The sequence below is a fragment of the Mesocricetus auratus genome, unplaced genomic scaffold (assembly GCF_017639785.1).
Source record: "Mesocricetus auratus isolate SY011 unplaced genomic scaffold, BCM_Maur_2.0 Super-Scaffold_100007, whole genome shotgun sequence".
Lineage (NCBI taxonomy): Eukaryota > Metazoa > Chordata > Mammalia > Rodentia > Cricetidae > Mesocricetus > Mesocricetus auratus.
Genome location: NW_024429191.1, coordinates 74,945,198 through 74,962,915, shown reverse-complemented (window position 1 = coordinate 74,962,915; position 17,718 = coordinate 74,945,198). Strand labels below are relative to the sequence as shown.

The 17,718-nt window shown below is 56.4% G+C and overlaps 1 protein-coding gene across 4 annotated transcripts; it reads left to right on the top strand.

The window, feature by feature from the left end:
- Positions 1 to 467: 467 nt before the first annotated feature.
- On the top strand, positions 468 to 16,391 carry Tbkbp1 (TBK1 binding protein 1). Of its 4 annotated transcripts, none has more exons than XM_013117688.3 (10): positions 468 to 562; positions 2,302 to 2,555; positions 2,878 to 3,000; positions 3,225 to 3,329; positions 4,256 to 4,436; positions 5,157 to 5,335; positions 5,438 to 5,499; positions 13,052 to 13,170; positions 13,298 to 14,016; positions 14,903 to 16,391. In XM_013117688.3, exons 2-10 carry the CDS (start codon positions 2,331 to 2,333, stop codon positions 15,029 to 15,031), a joined length of 1,842 nt encoding a protein of 613 aa, XP_012973142.1. In that variant the 5' UTR covers positions 468 to 562; positions 2,302 to 2,330; the 3' UTR covers positions 15,032 to 16,391. The 4 variants fall into 4 exon arrangements, with proteins under 4 accessions (XP_012973142.1, XP_005075961.2, XP_012973143.1 ...); XM_013117689.3 differs by lacking the exon at positions 468 to 562 and adding an exon at positions 1,054 to 1,914; XM_005075904.4 differs by lacking the exon at positions 468 to 562 and having other exon boundaries at positions 1,052 to 2,555; positions 5,160 to 5,335.
- The last annotated feature ends 1,327 nt before the right edge of the window (positions 16,392 to 17,718 follow it).

Here is a 17,718-nt window from a genome sequence, read left to right as displayed (position 1 = left end):
CCTCCTAGAGCAAAGAGTAGATAGTCTGGTGATCTTTCTTCTCCAAAGACCAATAAAGAAATAAACAAAAATATTTTCCCCCAAATAAACAGCTCTACTTCTTCGCAAAATGTGCAGCCCCAAGTCCAGCCCGAGGCGCCCCAGCACACAGTCCGCAGACACTGCGCCGGTCGGCGGGGAGGGGGAGGCCGCGCTCCGGGGCGCGGGTGGGCGCCAGGCGCGCTGCCAGCGTCTGCTCGGCCGCACCGCGGGGGCCGCCGCCCCTCGCCACGTGGTGGTGGCAGCCGCGGGGTCCCGGGCACCGGCCCAGCTGGAAAGACCCGGAGCAGCCGGGGAGGAGGAGGCGCAGGAGACGACGGCGGCGGCGGAGGAGGAGCGGGGCGGGCGAGCGGGAGGGAGGGAGGGGGCCGGGAGGGGAGGGGAGGGGGTGGGGAGAGACCCGGCGGCGGCGGCAGGGCGCGGAGCGGCGCGCGGTGCCAGGGGGTGGGGGCGCCGGGGCTGGTCAGGGGAGGGAGCCGGCAGAGGGGTGCGCTGCGACTGCGAGCAGGAGCCCGCAGCAGCCGTGAGTGCGGGCCGGGCCGGGGGAGGGGGGAGGGGCGCGGCGGGCGCGGGGCGACTGGGGGCGCGGGAGGCCAGGGCCCGGGGCGCAAGTGGGGGCGCTTCGGCCAGGAGCAGAGTGGGGAGGGGTCCTGCGCCGCTGCCCGCAGCCTACGGCCAGCCCGAGCGCCGCCGCTCAGTAGCCCGCCCCGGGCCCGGCCGCGGTGGGGGAGGGGGTTGCGCGGTCTCGGCCCCCGAGAGGGGAGGGGCGATAATTTCTGTCCGCCGATCCCGAGGGGTGTAAAGAGCAGCTCTTTAAGGGACCGCGGGAGGGGCCTGGTCGCTACCCGCGCCCCCTCCCCAGTCGCCTGCGCGGGCGCTCCGCGCGCGGCCCCAGGATGCGGAGGAAGGCAGCTTGGGTCTCACGGCAGGGGTGTGTGGGGACACGGAGTCCTCGAGTGGGGGTGGCCCTAGGTCCTGGGCAGGGGTCCAGGGGGGTGTGTGGTGAGCGCCGGCCAGCGGAGTAGGGGGAGGGGATGGCGTGGGCAAGAGAGGGTTAAAGGTGGGGCCAGCCCTACAAACACGCGCACACGCTCCTTACTCAGACCTGTCGCAGGCGTCCCTCCGGCACTTAGCAGAGCCTGGGGGAGGGGGCCTGCACAGTCGGAACTCACGCCTTCGGGCCGAGCCCCCTGGCCGAGGCGCACACACGCTCCAGCGCGCGCACACACCTCGGACATTCCCATAGTGCCTCACGTGACACCCGGCCCGAACGTGCCCACCCTGCCCACACGCTCACGCACGCGTGCTCACACGCTCGCACACAACCTCTGGCCGCTTCCGAACTCCGCGCTGACCCCCGTCCTCCGCCTCGCAAAGGCGCTCATTGACGGCGGCACACCTACACTCATTCACAGACACACACTCCCCCCACATGCCAGCCACAGCCACACATTCATAAACAGGGCCGGGAGAAGTACACACGCACCCCCTCGCTGCCTACTCGTTTGGGAGCCCTGAGTCATTCCTGCCCCCTCTCAGAGCTCCCCATTTCCCTAAGTGCAGGCCGCACAGTGGGACAGGCTGGAGTCTCCTTCAGTGGTCCCTGTTCCCCTCGGCCCCCTTGCCCAGTTTGCTGCCTCCGACGCTCGACCAAGGACTTCCTGTAGGTCCCAGGTCAGGGGCAGGCTGCGCCTGGATGGTTGCCACAGCCCCGGTGCAGCTAGGGAGGCACTTCCTTTTCCTGAACTCTGGGATCCTGAGGGAGGAAGTTGGGCGGGGGCCGCAGAGACCAGGCTGACTGTTGGGACTGGCCCTCCAGAAGCACTGGCCTTCCTTAGGAGCAGGCGCCAGAGGCCTGGGATGGCGGCTGTCGAGGTATTTGGGGAACCGGCGGTCTGGGGAGGAGATGAGGTTGAGCAGTTCAGGCAGGTTCTGGTCAGTCAGTGCTGGGACAGCAGGCCCCGTCCACAGGTCTCTCTGGGTTCTGGACGGAGCCCCTCCCTGCCACTGTGGCTTCCTTGACCCTGTTTATTAGTTGTCCCCCGACTCGACTCATGAGGTCCATCTGGGTTCATTTCCTACCCCTACACGCAGTGACAGCAGAGGGTAGATGTCACCTGCTGAGGGAGAGGATGGTGGGTGGTGTGTGGGCATCTGGTCTCCCAACTGAAGCGCTAAGGCTACTACAGGGTCCTCAGACCAGCATGGGGAGCTCGGGACAAGCACAAGGGAGTCCTCTTCATGCTGTTCCTGCTCTCTCAGGAGGCCCCGTGTGGGCTGAAGCTCTTATCATGGAGTCCATGTTTGAAGATGACATCAGCATCCTGACCCAAGAAGCTTTGGGGCCCAGTGAGGTGTGGCTGGATGGTCCTGGAGACGCCTCTCTTGGAGGCGACATGTGTTCTGCCTCCCACTTCGCTCTCATCACAGCCTATGGAGATATCAAGGAGCGGCTAGGGGGTCTGGAGAGAGAGAATGCCACCCTGCGCCGCCGCCTCAAAGTCTATGAGATCAAGGTCAGAACCCGGATGGGATGGGCAGATTGGTAATGTTGCCAGGGTGGGAGTGTGCCCAAGAGATCCCAAGGATCCAAAGAAGTCGGTAGAAGTGGAGGCTCACCCCTGAAGAAGCGGCTGCTGCTCTGGGTGTGAGTGAGCCCCACTGCGCCTGCTGGGGATGAGAGAGGGGCCTGGGGGGTGGCGGGGAAAGTTCAGCTTTGGAGTGGTGGGTCCCTTTGGAGAGGGAAGGGATAGAAGTCTCTGAAACAGGTTGTAGGGTTGGGGCACAGAGTGGTTATCTGGTGGGGACCAGGCTTCTCTGAGGACTGCACTCCCACAGTACCCGCTGATCACTGACTTCGGAGAGGAGCATGGCTTCCCTTTGTATGAAATCAAGGATGGCTCCCTGCTGGAGGTAGAGAAGGTCAGTCTGCAGCAGCGGCTCAACCAGTTCCAACATGAGGTAAGTCCTTGGCCTTAGCTTCCCAGCAGCCCAGCTCCTTAAACTTCCTGCCTCCATCTGTTTCCGATGCCAATCACCTCGCCTGGTGCCCATCATGGCCTTTGATTAGAAGTGGCTACTGCCCTCCCTGAAGCAGCTTCAGCTGTCCCTATTCTATTGGGAATGAGGTTGGGGAGGTTCATGGAGTCCCTCTGACCCTGGCACGCCTCTCCGGGCCTACCCAGTTGCAGAAGAATAAGGAGCAGGAAGAACAGCTCGGGGAGATGATCCAGGCTTACGAGAAACTCTGTGTGGAGAAAAACGACTTGGAGACAGAGCTGGGGGAGATGGTGAGGACCGGAGAGTGAGGGTGGAGTATTCATGTACCTGATAGTGTGTGACTCTGTGTGAGCATTCCGACCCTATGATCGTGTGTGGCCCTGTGTGTCACACACACCGTGCTTACCACCTGTGTCCGTGTGTATCTGTCTTTGAATGCCTGCTTTGCTTTTCGAGTGACACAGTGTCATCCAGGTCGTGGGCGACTCTGATCTCTTGGCTATGCAGTGACCCTGTAGGATACCTGCAGTACTGTGCCTGTGAGTGACAGGAGAGGCCACGAGTGTGATGAGAGTTAGCAGTGGCCATTTGTGTGAGCGTGTGGGCAGATGGCAAGATCGGGAGACACGGTCCCTGTCAACGCCTCGCTGTGACCTTGGTCACATTATTTAGCTTCCATCCCTCATCGGAAAAGCGGGGCAAATGGCAACCATCTCGCTGAGCTGCTGTGAGGGTAGTGGGACATTTGTGTAAACCCGCTTTCCTTTATAGTCAGAAACGTTGTGAGGCACTTGCTGCGTGCCAGGCACTGTTCTCACCCCTCTACGCAAGCACACTTGCTCGTTTTAGCTCTCACAACAATCAGAAGAAGTAGGCGTGTTACTGCTATCCCCATTTTACACATGAGGTAGATGAAGCCCAGAAGTGGTTAAGTCAATTATGCAAATGGAAGTTGTATTCCTGAGGGGGTGGGGTGGCTAGACCCAGACTGAATGTTTGTATAAATGTCCCTGTGTGATGATGACTCTGACCTTGCCAGCAACAGTAGCCAGGGCCATCTGCATTGCAGGTGCTGGAAGAGGAGGCCACGCACCTGTGGCCACTTGGAGTGTGGGACACCAGCAGTCTCTGCTCCAGTCTGGGGGACTCTTGGGTCTGGGAGTTCATGGGGCTCCCTGGCCCTGTATAGACCTGAGTCCTCTGTCTTTCCCTGCAGCGGGCCCTGGTGGAGACTCACCTGCGGCAGATCTGTGGTTTGGAGCAGCAACTGCAGCAACAACAAGGCCTCCGGGATGCAGCCTTCCCCAGCCTGAGCCCCCCACCTGCCCCTGCCACACCCTGTCCTGACCTGGACTTGCACTATCTGGCTTTGAGAGGGGGACCTGCCTTGGGTCATGGTGAGACGTCAGTGACCTCTGCCTTCCTGATCCCCAAATGTCCACTCCTAACCCCATCTCAGGGTCACCGGGCACTCCTGGTTGCCTAAAGTCTCAGCACAGTTTGTTTGTTTGTTTGTTTGTTTGTTTGTTTGTTTGAAGTGGGGTCTTACTATACAGCCCTAGTTGGTCTGGAATTTACTGTATACACCAGGCTATCCTGGGACTTGGAATGATACTCCACATTCTGCCTCCCTGGTTCTGGGATTACGATCATGTGTCCTCATGTCTGGCCCCTTCCGATATCTTAAATTTGTTCACAGTCTTTGCGTTCTCCTCTCCAGCTGCTCTTTCACCTCAATCACCCTTTCCAAACTCTCCCACTGACTTCCTTTTGCTACTCAGATCACACAATTCTTAGGGTGTGCCAGCAGAGGGCGGCCCACACAGAGTCCCCTTAGGCTGTGATTACAAGAGGATCCTGAGGATGCTCCAGACTTCAGGTTCTAGCCTGAGCTACCTTCCAGAGGTCATCTTATCTCCTCCACCCCCTGGTCTACAGGAGGACAGAATCTGCATCTGGCCCATCCTTATTTCCCTTGTAATAGTATCTCTCTCGTCGTTGGGAGTCTGACTTTGTGGCTCCTCTCAGCACCTTGGCCTGAGTTCTTACTTTGTTTTGGATCTGGGAGTCAGTGGAGGCAGCTAGAGCCTACCTGACATTGTCTTGTCTCCTGACAGCAGGTTGGCCTGGCCCTGCTGCCGTGAGTGTGAGCGAGCTGGAGCGGAGGCAGCTGGAAGAAGCCCTGGAGGCTGCGCAGGGGGAGGCTCGGGGGGCTCAGCTTCGGGAAGAGCAGCTCCAGGCTGAGTGTGAGAGGCTGCAGGGAGAGCTGAAGCAGCTGCAGGAGACCCGGGCCCAGGTAAAGGAGACTTTGGGGCTGCCTTAGGTGTGCAGAGCGTACAGCGGAGAAGGGGCGAGGAGAGACGGGAGGCCCGGCCCTGACCTTTGCTTTTCTCCTCAGGATCTGGCCTCCAACCAGTCGGAATGTGACATGGCTTGGGTAAAGAGAGTTGGGGATGATCAGTAAGTCACATCTCTAACCCTCACCCTCTTAACCCTGTGTGCTTTCTGTCTGCCCACATTGTTTGAGTGACCTCTCTCCCTAGGTCTAGGGCTGTGGCGTCTGGGTTGCTTACACTCTGACCCTGTTACAGGAAGCAGCAGGGGGGCTCTGGAGTATTCAGGTTCTCGGACCAGGCCCATCTCTTCTCAAGGTTTGGGCTGGGGATGCATTCGGTGACTCTGTCGCCTTGTTCTGTGTCCCTGGTGAGTTTTATGTACCAGAAACAAAACTTAGAGGGCGAGCACATCCACACTCACTTGCGAGCAGGGAGACAGCCTCCCTTGTTAGGATCTGACCTCCTTGTCTGTTTATTTAGAGGGAGGAGTCCTTGAGATGGGCAGAGTAGAATCCCGGAGGAGTCAGGGCCTACAAAGTAGGGAAGAAGCTGTGTGTGTCTGGAGGGGACATGGCAGTGGGATCTTGGGATGCACTGGGCAGCCATGATGGTGAGCAGCAACAGTAGCCCTGGCATCTTCCACAGCTGTTCCGGACTTATTCTCACCCACTTCTAGAAACAGTGCTTAAACCTCCTTTTGCTTAATTCCTCTCTCGTGAGATGAGGTTAATGGTACCAGGGAAGACTGAGGCCCGAGAGGGGCAGAAATTAATGTTCCCTCACAGGGCATACCCAGTTCCCAGGATTTAGGGTCCTCCCTCTCAACAGGTTTCCTCGGCATCCTACCCGCTTCTGGCCAGCTAGAGGGTACCCCCTTGCTTCCTTCCCCACCCTGGGGTGAGGGCTTGGGTGGAGCTGTGACAGCCGAGAGGGTGAGAACCGTGTTTATGGGGCTGATGGGTGGGAGACCCCTCCCTCAGCTAGGCGTCTGTGGAGGATGGGAGGGAGCTTTGCGGAAAGGGTCCGCCCTAACTTTTGTGGCTGGGCCTCTGGGACCATGGTAGCTCATATGTTCAAACCTGAACACACACATACCCACATTCCTTGCTGAGCACTGAAGATCCCCTTAGGGTCAGTGAATTCAACCCCTTCTTATTGTGAAAGTTCCCACACTTAGTGGAGACTTTGGCAGGGCTGTATCACAGAACTCTTCCTGAGCTGGGGAAAGGCCTTGCTTTCTTGACTTACCCTTGGCCCCTCTAGACCCTGGATTCCCCTCCTGGGCTCAAGAGTCAGCCATTGCTGCGGGATGTGAGAGAAAGGTGAGGTAAAACATTGGAAGGGCCAGAGAGAGTGGTGAATCCTCCCGGGGTCAGGGCCCCATCTCAGAAGGTGTTTTAGAGGCTGTATCATCCATACTGCTTGTTCTGGCCAGACCAGCCACTTTCCTGCCAACCCAGGGGAGCTGGCTGAGGAAATTTTCCCAAGGTGCAGTGGGCTCCTCCTAGAACTGTTTGTGATGTCTACAGGTCTGGATCTCTGTCAGCCAGGCAGGCCCTGACTGCTCTTTCCTTTCCTTTAGTCAAAATGCTTCTAGACAGCCCCACTGTGGCAGGATCAGTTCTCAAAGGAAGTCCTCATTCCCCTAGTAGTTTTATTTTCTTATAAACTCAGCCTTTATGGTAATGGGCAATTCCCTGGGGCTCCCTCCCATCCCCCACCTAAGGATGTCTCAGACACCTCTTTTCTGCTCCCAGGATCAGCACCCCCTCTTCTGTCTACTTCTGCTGACTCTGTATCAAGTGGGAATTTCATTGATGGGCTTTCCTGGGAATGAAATGCTGGCGCTAAGTTACCTGGGGGAAGAGGTCAGTTCCTGAGCCCAGCCAGGCTCTAAGAATTGATCTTCTCATCTGGAAAGGTGCCTTCAGTCTCACTTGTTTGCTGGGGCAGCCAGATTGATCTCAGGGATCCTCCATTGAAATGCCTCCCTTACACCTACCGTGGCTGTATGAACTCCACCCTGGTGATATCTGTGCCTAGGAGCAAGCCTCCTCAGCTCCTGGCCCACAATCTCTAACCACCGTGGTGATTCACAGCAAGCAGGACCGACATCAGGCCAGACAGATCAGGCTGCCATTCTTCAGGTCTGACCCACGGGTGGACTCCTTTGGATAGCTTGCTTCCTGGTGGTCATACCTCAGGAGGGCCAAATGGCCCTAGAGGAAGAGCAATGGTGAGAGAAGAGGTTGGAGGAGATGGTGGAGTTCACTGAGCTTGTGAGGATGTTCAGGAAGGTAAGGACTGGGAAGATTCCAGCCAAAGTGACATGTGCAGGAACCCCATAGTCCCCTCCCCTGGTCTGTGCATTCCTGGGTGGGACTGTTTGAAAGTATGGCCAGTGCTAGGGGTCAGAGAAATTTGAGAGTCACTGCCTGAGGGAGAGAGGGCTCCAAGCAGATAGAGGCTCTGGAAGGCAGATGGGGTCTTATTGGTGAGGGGACCCAGTGAAAAGAGGGGGAAACCATAAGTTATAGGCCTTTCTTTTTTCCTAGTGTGGGGGGCGCAGGGTTGCAACCCGGGACCTTTTCCGCCCACCGCTCCCACCCCCTCTCTCCACCCACAAGCCTCTGCGTGGGCTGTGGTTAGTGGTGGGGAAGTGTGAACTCAGAAGAGAGAGGATGGAAACTCTGCACAGAGGTCAAGGGCAGTGTGGGGTGGGTCAGGACGGAAGTCGGAGACCCCCATGTGCCCCGAGCCTAGCCTCCTGCCCCCAGAACCAGCAGGCCCAGGGCCTCCTCCTTCGGGCTTCTCACCCTCCCTACTTCCTTTCCTTTAAGTCTCCTTCAGCCTGATACCCAGAGCACGAAGAATTAACCCTGAGCACTTGCAGCTGCAGGGCACCCTGGGCACGGTTCTGCTGGTCTGAGGGACTGTGGTTTTGGAGGCATTTCCAGCTTTGTGCCTGCCAGCTGGGCCCAGAGCTGAGAGCTGCTCTTTTCATTCTCCCATAGGAGACAGGCACATCGTCCCCTCTCTCATCACCAAGTGGTTTTGTTGTTGTTTGTCTGAGTTTTGGTTTGGTTCTTGCTTTTTAAGACAGAGCACGTCATCAAGGCTATGTAGCCAAGCATGACTTTAAAGTCCTGTTCACCTGCTTCTCCCTCCCACGTGCAAACATTACAGCATGTATTACCAGCTGAATTCGTTCGGTTTTTCTTTTGAAAACAGGGTCACACTATGTATCTCTGACTGTTCTGGAACTCACTGTGTAGACCAGGCTAGATTAGAACTCACAGAGATCTGCCTGCCTCTGTATCCTGAGTGCTATGTAGCCTTAGCAGTCCTTTAACTTATGGTGGTCCTCCTGTCTCTCCTTCCCAAGTGCTAGGACTATAGACTTGAGCCACCATATCCAGCATACTAGATAAATCTTAAGCCAGAATCTTAAAACAAAAAGCCCAAGCCCCAAAGATGGCTTTCTCAGGTCCACATCACTCTCATAGCCATGAGGCATTAAGGGACAAGGGAAGGGCCGTCCAGGCAGGTCCTAGCAAGCAAGGTGCGGAGCCTCCCCTTTTGCCTACTCAGGTGGTTGGTTCTGTAGGTAGGAGGCCTTTTATAAGAGGGTGACCATGTGATTTGTTGACCATATTGCATCACTTTTGAAAGTGAAAGGGGACACTATTAATTATGCAACTAATGTGAGCAGGGACAGGCCTGGGCAAACAAGGTCCCTGGTTCCTGCCCAACTGTGAGCTGCTCAGCCCCGCTGTGTTTAGGGAAGCTTCTGGACACACAGCCATCTGGTTCTGCCTGGCAGAGGCTGCCATGAAGAGCTCAGGTCTGGGGACCACAAGTCATAGCTGGTCGAGGAGCATGAAGGGCTCAAGGCTCCGGAAAGGAAGTGGTGGAGCACTGGCTTGTTGCAGAGCGACTTCCTCCTCCGCCAGCCCACAACCTCAAGTCCGCTCCACGGCCTGGTGCCTGTGGTCCCCTCCCTGAGGGTCTGGCAGGCGGGAAGACTGATGCTGGGTGTGCCTGTGGGTGGGTGGAAAGTTTGGCCCCTAAATTCCCCTGCTGGGTGGGGTGACTGGGGTAGCTCAGGGCAGCCAGGGGTAAGGATGGAAGGGCTGGGAATGTTGGGTTTCTGATTTTCTCCTGGGTCTATATCAGATGATGGTTCTGTTCTGACCACAGGACAGCTACAGTTGTTCTATTCTCTCCCTAGCCCTTACCCTGCACAGGGGCTTGACATACCCCTAATCCTGATCCCCAACTGTGTCCATAATCATGGCCATAGAGGAACTACCAGCCCTGTATCTATCCCAGTTTTCATGCTAGTCTCCAAGTCTGTCTGGCCTGAGTCCTGATTTCTTCCTGCATTGATACAAAGGGGCTGGGGGTTGGGGGTGTCTGTGTGGCTCCCGAGCTCCTTTAAGGCAGAGAGAGGCTTTGGAAGGCTTGGGCCTTCCCGGATTGCAGTTGCTTTATTAGTGACAAGGAAGACAATTGCTTCCAGGAGGGCCTTTGAGATCCCTGGATTACTGGTGGGAAGGATGAATGAAAGGCTAAGTCAAGGAAGAGTAGAAGCCCTCTCACCTGCCAGCTCCTGCCATTTGTACTCCGGCTTCTCTAAAGATGCCAGCCTGGTGGGCTGAGGTGCTGAGAGCAAGTGTTGAATCACTGCTCTGCACCGCCACCACTCCACAACCCGGAACTAGCTCCTAATCACTCTTCCATCCCCTTGTAGGTCTGACACCCTCTTATCTCTTCCCAGGGTCGGAGTGGTTCTCTGAGCCCTGGGCTGCTTCAAGATTCTCACCTCTTCCTCCTCCTCGATGTCCTCTGTGCTCCCACCATATTTTCTCTCACTGTCTTGAGGTGTGGGCGGTGTGTGTGTGTAATGCTTAGTAGCTGGGACTTTGGGATCTTGAATCTTGGAGGCTGCTGCTCTTCTCCTGGCTTTAGGACATGGCTGGCTGACTTTATCTCTGTGGACCCGTCTTCTTACTAGTGAGGCAGATTGGCATAGGGTAGTCATGAAGACAAATGAAGTTCCTATCAGCATTTGTATAGGCCGGGGCAGTATGTGCTGCTGCTCATATGATCTGTTCTTCCTCAAGTCACGGTGGTGGAAAAACCTCTCAGGTGTGGCCAGGAGGTCAGGAAGCAGTGTATTTAGATGCACGTGTGAGGCTCTGAGTTGTGTTGTCAAGTTGAGATTTTTTTCCACTGAATTGGCAGTGTATTCAGTGAGTCATTCTGACGCTGAGCATGTTCAACCACCAGTGTGAGGAGAGAGATGCCCAGAGAAAGGGCGTGTCCCCCAGGACTGTGAGGTGGCAGGAGGAGGTCAGAGCCCCTCACTCTGTCCAGGGTCTCAGAAGTCTGTGAGGGTGGCCTGGTGCTCTTGGAGGACCGCATTAGTTTGCTCCAGGGCCCCAGTGTCAGCTTGGAGAGGGGCTGAGTACGCTGGGGTAGGGGCTTCTTCCTTCCATTTCTTGAAGCGCCATCTTTTTCACCTCAAGGAGAGCGCCAGGCACTGGGCTGTGGAAACTAGGGTGGCTCCTGACTATGAGGGAGCCAGCAGGGGAGAAAGGGACCTGGGGGACTGAATGTGACAGGTGAGATCTCCCAGGCAGAGTGTGAAAGAGACGACCTGTATCTGTCACCTGAGATACAGCAGGGAAGGTGGATGGGGAAAGCAGCTGTGCTCAGTGGATGGAGGTGACACTGTCTAACTGCACTGTCCAGAGTTCCCTCTGGACAGCATGATCCTGTCCCTCAGGGGCCCCGTCTGACTAGGAACACATAGGTCCTGCTCTCAGATTGCTTTCAGTTTAAAAGCAGAAGCTTCCCTGGAGGTCTCCCCCGCCCCCCCGTTTGCTGTGAGACGTGCCTGGACTTTCCAGTCTCATAGGAAGATGCCATTTGAAGGTGGAGCAGAGACTGTATTTCACAGATGTGTGGCTTGAGACATGGTGGGATGGTGGCCATGGAGCCCGAGTCAGGTTTCCCTGGACTACTCCTGGGTGCCGAGGCCTGGTTTTCTCTAAGAAGCGGACTTATTATAATTGATTAAAAGTAGTTTTACTCCATGACCCCCGATTGGTAAGAGTGGCAGCCCCTGAAGCAGAATGGGGAGCACAGCCATTACCTGTTGTCTGCAGCCGCAGCCTGATGCCTCTGCTCTCCTGACAGGCACACTCCCTCTTAACACTCTACTCACGCATCCCCAGCCACGGAGGATATTGACCCTGAGCATCATCTGTTACTTAACTACAGCCCCAGCTGCTGAATCCCAGGGTCCCTTCTGGAGTTGTAGAGGTGGGAGAGCTAAGGGAAGACAAACCCCTGCTTCAGGCCTCTCAGGCCAGTCCAAGCCCAGGATGCAGATGTGGACAGGTCTGAAGGCCATGGTAGAGCTCCTGTGAGATCAGAACTGCTCCTGGGGCAGGGCAGCAGCTCACAGGGAGAAAGAGGAGCAGTGCTGGGTGATAACTTTCATGATTGTGTTTGGGGTGACCCGGCAGAAGAAAGGCATCCTTTGCTAAGCTCTAGAGAGTGGTTGTTGAAGAGACCTGGTTTGCAGGAAGTGAACAGGAAAAATGAACTGGATGGAAGCCATTTCTGAACCTAGTAACCAGCTCTGAACAAAGAGCTGGGACTAGAAATACAATGATATAGTTTCCAATAAAGGCCCATAGCAAGATGGCCTTTGAGAAATGCTCAGTCTGGGTGGCACGCCCAGCAGGTGGGCGGTGCCCAGCAGCTGCTCAGAAGGGTATGAATGGAAAGGGCAGGACAGATGTGTATAGTGAGGTCCTGAGAGGTATGAGGCTAGGAGCATAAAGGAAGCTTTCAGATAGCAACAAGAGCGGTGGGCCTGGAATGGGGCCAACTTGGAGGGAAGCTAATCCACCTCTGCCTGCCAGGAATGGCTTCATCAGAGCCTGTGCAGAAGTGGTCTCCAGTGTTTTCAAGGTTGAGGATGTTTTTTAGTGGGTCCTCCTCCCCCAGGACTCAGATCGTTTGTTTATGGTACTGGATATTGGGTATTACAACTTTGGGATTGTGACCAGTATTGAACACAGAACCTCATACTTGCTAGGCAGGTGTTCTACCATAGAGTTACATTTTGCTTTATATTTTGAGACAGGATCTCACCAGCTAACCCTGAACCTGTTCTGTATCCCAGGCATCAGTGCTCAGCTGCTACATCAGCTTCCTGCACAGCAGGGACTGTGGCCTTGTCACCAGGAGCCTGTACTAGTGCGCACTCTGAGAAATGTGCGCTGTAACTTCAGTATGTGGCTTTCTTAGGAACTTGTTGTGTCGTGGTAGCAGTTTCTGCACCGATTAGGGAAACATTCATACTACCTGTATGAGCTACGGTCGGCCCCAAATGGGATTCAGGGACCCCCTTGGAATCTCTCTATTCCACATCGTTGCCCTAGGAGGGGAACCTCTGCTCCAGTGTGGGAAACGGTCTCTGGAAGCAGGTGGAGGCTACCCAGAAGAGGTGACTGTTGAGGTGGACCTTAAAGGCAGAGAGAGAGGATCCCTACAGCTGGGTGGGTGCTAAAGTCACAAGGCAGAGCGGGCTCTTTCCTATGGCTGGGGCAAAAGAACCACATTCCTTTTCTTCCCCACCCCTTGCCCTCTGACCTCAGGGTGAACTTGGCGCTGGCCTACACAGAACTCACAGAAGAGCTGGGTCGGCTTCGGGAGTTGAGTTCCCTGCAGGGGAGGATTTTGAGGACTTTGCTGCAGGAGCAGGCCCGGAACGCAGGTGAGACTGCCAGAGCCGGGCAGGCCCCCAGTGTGGGAAGCAGGCCTAGGAGCCACCTCCTGCTCCCTGGGTGGGCATTGTCCCTGCAAGCCCCCTGCTGACACTCGGCTCGCTTTCTCTTTCCCAGGCCAGAGGCACTCGCCACTGTCGCAGCGCCACTCCCCGGCCCCCACGTGCCCCTCGCCCTCCCCACCTGCCCGACCGCCGCCCTGTGCCCCGTGCCAGTCCCCCGCCGCGCAGCGCCGCTCTCCCGTGCCCCCGTGCCCTTCGCCCCAGCAGCGCCGCTCGCCCGCCTCGCCGTCCTGCCCGTCGCCGGTCCCACAGCGCCGCTCACCGGTGCCGCCATCGTGCCAGTCACCTAGCCCGCAGCGCCGCTCGCCGGTGCCACCCAGCTGCCCGACCCCGCAGCCTCGGCCGCCACCGCCGCCCGGGGAGAGGACGCTGGCGGAGCGTGCCTATGCCAAGCCGCCCAGCCACCACGCCAAGGCTGGCTTCCAGGGCCGCCGCAGCTACTCGGAGCTAGCGGAGGGCGCGACCTATGCTGGTGCCTCCCCAGCCTGGCTGCAGGCTGAGGCCGCCACGCTCCCCAAGCCCCGCGCCTACGGCGGTGAGCTCTACGGCCCAGGCAGGCCGCTCAGCCCGCGCCGCGCATTCGAGGGCATCCGCCTGCGCTTTGAGAAGCAGCCATCGGAAGAAGAGGAGTGGGCTATGCCCGCCAGCCCGCCCAGTCCCGAAGCGGGCACCATCCGCTGCGCCTCATTCTGTGCGGGCTTCCCCATCCCGGAGTCACCTGCAGCCAACGCCTATGCCCACGCCGAGCACGCACAGTCCTGGCCATCCATCAATGTGAGTGTACTGCTTCCCTTAGGTGCCTAGGACAGCTCTCCCTCTGGAGTCCCATCCTGTTGCTTATCTTCACACATGGTAGGCAGGGGCGACCCCGCAGCAAACACATCCTAGCTTAGTATAGACCTTCCTTTCCCCCTTCCTCGGTTTCCAGTTGGTAGAACAAGCCCCTACCCCCATGTTAAAAGTGTGGTCCTCAAAGTGACAGTTCTACCTTTGATTTCGACCCCCCCTTGTTTAGTGTCTGAAAGACCACATTCAAATTCTATCCGTTTCAGCAGCAGCAAAATGAAGATGGTGATTCTATTACCGTAGGAGTTTTAGGAGGCAATAATCCTAAAACAGTTCTTGGGATGTGTGGCTCAAGCATTCTATTATGTGGTACCAAAGAACGGGGATACTGAAACGGGGCAGAACATGGACCAAGTTTCCCACTCCAAGCCCCTTTTCTGCCCGTCCTGCATGATTATAACCCGTTTCAGGGCTCCATCTTTTCACTAAAATAATGAGTTTGGAAGAGCCAAAATATATTCCAAAGCCAGACAGAAAATTATTTCGAGGTTGTACATTGTTTGCCGTTGTCCAGTGCTTTGAGTTAGCTGTGTCTTAGTCACTCTGGAGGCTTGTCAAGGTCTGTCTTGGTTTCCCTCATTACTGGTGTGCCCCAGCTAACTAAACAGTGAGTCTCATACACACTTGTGAAGTCTATGCCCTGGGCAAAGTGCTAGGTATTGGGCTGGTGGCTGTAGTACATGTTGAGGATGATGCTGGAGAAAGCATAGCCAGACCCCTTCTCATGCCATAACCCTCCTCCCTATTGTGGGTCCTAGGAGAGAGTGGCTGGGATGTGAGGCAGACTCTAAGTGGTTTCATTCTCTTCCTGCAGCTACTGATGGAGACCGTGGGCTCTGACATCCGCAGTTGCCCCCTCTGCCAGCTGGGTTTCCCTGTTGGGTACCCAGACGATGCCCTCATCAAACACATTGACTCCCACCTGGAGAACAGCAAGATCTAGGGCGCTTCTCCCCCAACTGGCTGTTTCTCTGCTCTCTCATCACCCCCCAGACACTCACTTTGAATGCTGCATGAATCTCGTGGGGGGCCCCTGCCCCTTGCGGTCCCCAGATACCTCCACTAGCTACCGAGTCAATGTGTGTGCCATCTTCCTGGTCCAGGCGCCACTCAGCTCTGGCTCTTTCCTGGAGGTTGACCTAGGCTCTCTCTGTCTTCCTGGTTTCCTCTGGGGAGTGGGGATCTGGTCTGGGATGGGGAGGACATACCCTCCACCTCTCTCTCTCTGCCTTTCTGTTTTTCAACAAGGTTGGATCCAAGAGGAAGTCTAGAGTTTAGGGGAGGGAGAGGAGGAGGGGTCAAAAGCTCTGGGAGCCCCTTCCTAAATGTCCATATTTCCTGGGCGATGTTCTTCCAGGGAAGACCTCTCGAGAGGGCTCAGAGCCTGCCCTGCACACTGATGCCAGCCCTCTGTCTCATGCCCGACCAGCCTGGGGCTCAGTACTGGGGAAGCAGCATCTTGTTTCTTGTTAGTCTCTGCAGGCCAGCTCTGTTCTCCCCCTCTGCCCACCCTGGGGAACAGGAAAGGTGGCAGAGGGGTGGGAGGACCCTGCAGGCCTTGGATGATCCACCCCAAAGGGGCTGGGACTCCTGACCCATCACCCTCAGTCCAGGGGACTGTCTGCCAGCCTCAGAGGCCTGGGCCCTTCCAGAGTCCCTGGCACTAAGGTGCAGATCATCAAGGCAGATGCCTCCATGCTCCCCTATTGCAGCTCCTGACACCACAGACACCCTGGAGCCCCGGTGTGACTCAGCCTGTGTTTGCTGGGTGGGTGTCATCAGCCCCTTCCTCCCAGGCCAGAACCTGAGAATGGGCCCAGGGTGCTGTGGAGATCAACTTCAAAAGAGCTAATCCCCTTCCCATACCCCCCCCACCCAACCCTATATTCCCTCTGTGAAATCTACCTCAGAGTCGTCCCCTCAGAAAGACAGGGGAGCCGGAGGCTGGGGCCCCAGGCTGAGGTGGGAGCCTCCTAAGGGAGCCAGCTGCCCACTATGAATCCACCCCTCACACTTTGAGCCTCCCTGGGGCCTTGGCCAGCCGGTGGCAGTGAAAAACCACTGTCCATGGCATGTGCCATTCTGATCCAAATCTTCCAGGCCCTCTCCCCACACCCCTCCTTCCTCTGTGCAGGGGGGTGAGGGGTATGTCAGCAGGGAAGGGGCCAAGGACTCCAGAGATGCATTGTTGTACCCTGAGTGTTCCCCCAGGGAGGGGACATGGAGAAGGGGGCTGTAGAGGGGAGAGAGGGCTCTGTGCTCTCTGAACAAATTGAAAGTCCAAATAAAATTTACCTGTTCCATCTGCGCTCAGCCCGTGCTTCCATGGGTGGGAAGGGCCTTGACTCTCACTTGGGAGGCCTTGGAAACTGTCCGGGGAGCCATAGCCCCTGTGGAGCTGGTACCAGCAAGTGTGCATGCCTCACATTCTGTGATTCTGTTGGTCATACTGGCCACAGGATACACATGGCTTATGTCTTCATTGGAATAGGTTTGAAGCAGCCACCCAACCCTGTCAGGTGCAGGGGCTCTTGAATTTTTCTGCTCAGCACATCTGGTCAGCACATGTGGCCAGCAGAGCATCTGCAGCTCCAGGGGTATTTTCATTGATCAGTAGCCCTTATTTTTCTCAGACAGCTCAGAATGCCAGGAGCCAGGCTGGACTATCACAGAGGAAGATATCTGAATCCCATGTCTTCATGGGTCTAAGACTAGGAAGGGGCCTGGCTCAGACTCAACTGCTGCCTCAAACACCCCAAACTTGGGAGGTCAGAGCTGGGTTATGAGCTTTTGCCCCAGCCTTGGCTGTGACCTCTAGAGAAAAAAGAAAAAACAAGTCTGAGTTATTCATTCATTGACTCTGATTGTCTTTCGTTTCCATAAGACTCCCCCTCCCCACCCCCGTGGCCACTTAAAAGCAGAAAAAGGGACTTGGGGAAGGCTATGGGTATGGCTTAGTGGTAGGACTCTTGTCCAGGGTGCACAAAGGCCCTGGTTTGAATCCCTGGTACTGGAAAGAAAATACAGGTGTAGGGTGTGGTGGTACATGCCTTTAGGCAGAGGCAGGCTGAGTTCAAGACCAGCCTGGTCTGCAGAGTAAGTTCTAGGACAGTGAGGACTACAAGAGAAACCCTGTCTCAAAAAAATAAAAAACAACAAAAGCAAAAACAGCAACAAAGAGGGAGAGAGGGAGAAAAGGGAGAAAGAGGGCCTTTGTGGATTAGCGGTTGAGGTGCGGCTCCAGAACAAGGCAGCTGTCCGTCCACAAGCTGAAGCAAGAGCCAGCCTCCTCAACTCCTGTGTTGAAATAAGCAACTACTGTCTGCAGTCAAGACCTTCCTGGGTGCGGGGAAAGGTAGACCACCCTGCAGATGTGCCTCACAGCCCTGAGAGAGAAGATGCTAGAACATCTGGTATTCGAGTGCTCAGTGGCCCCCGTGGCCCTGGATGCACTGGCTAGTGTGACACAGAGACTAAGGGATGTTCTGGGAACACAGAAGGCAAGGGAAGCCTTGAGAAAAGAGGCAAAGGAGGGTCCGAGAATGAGCTGGCACGTGGCACAGGCAGACCCAGCGACCTAAATGAGGGGACCCGGGTATCCTGTCTGGATTTCCCTGTCACCAGGGTGAT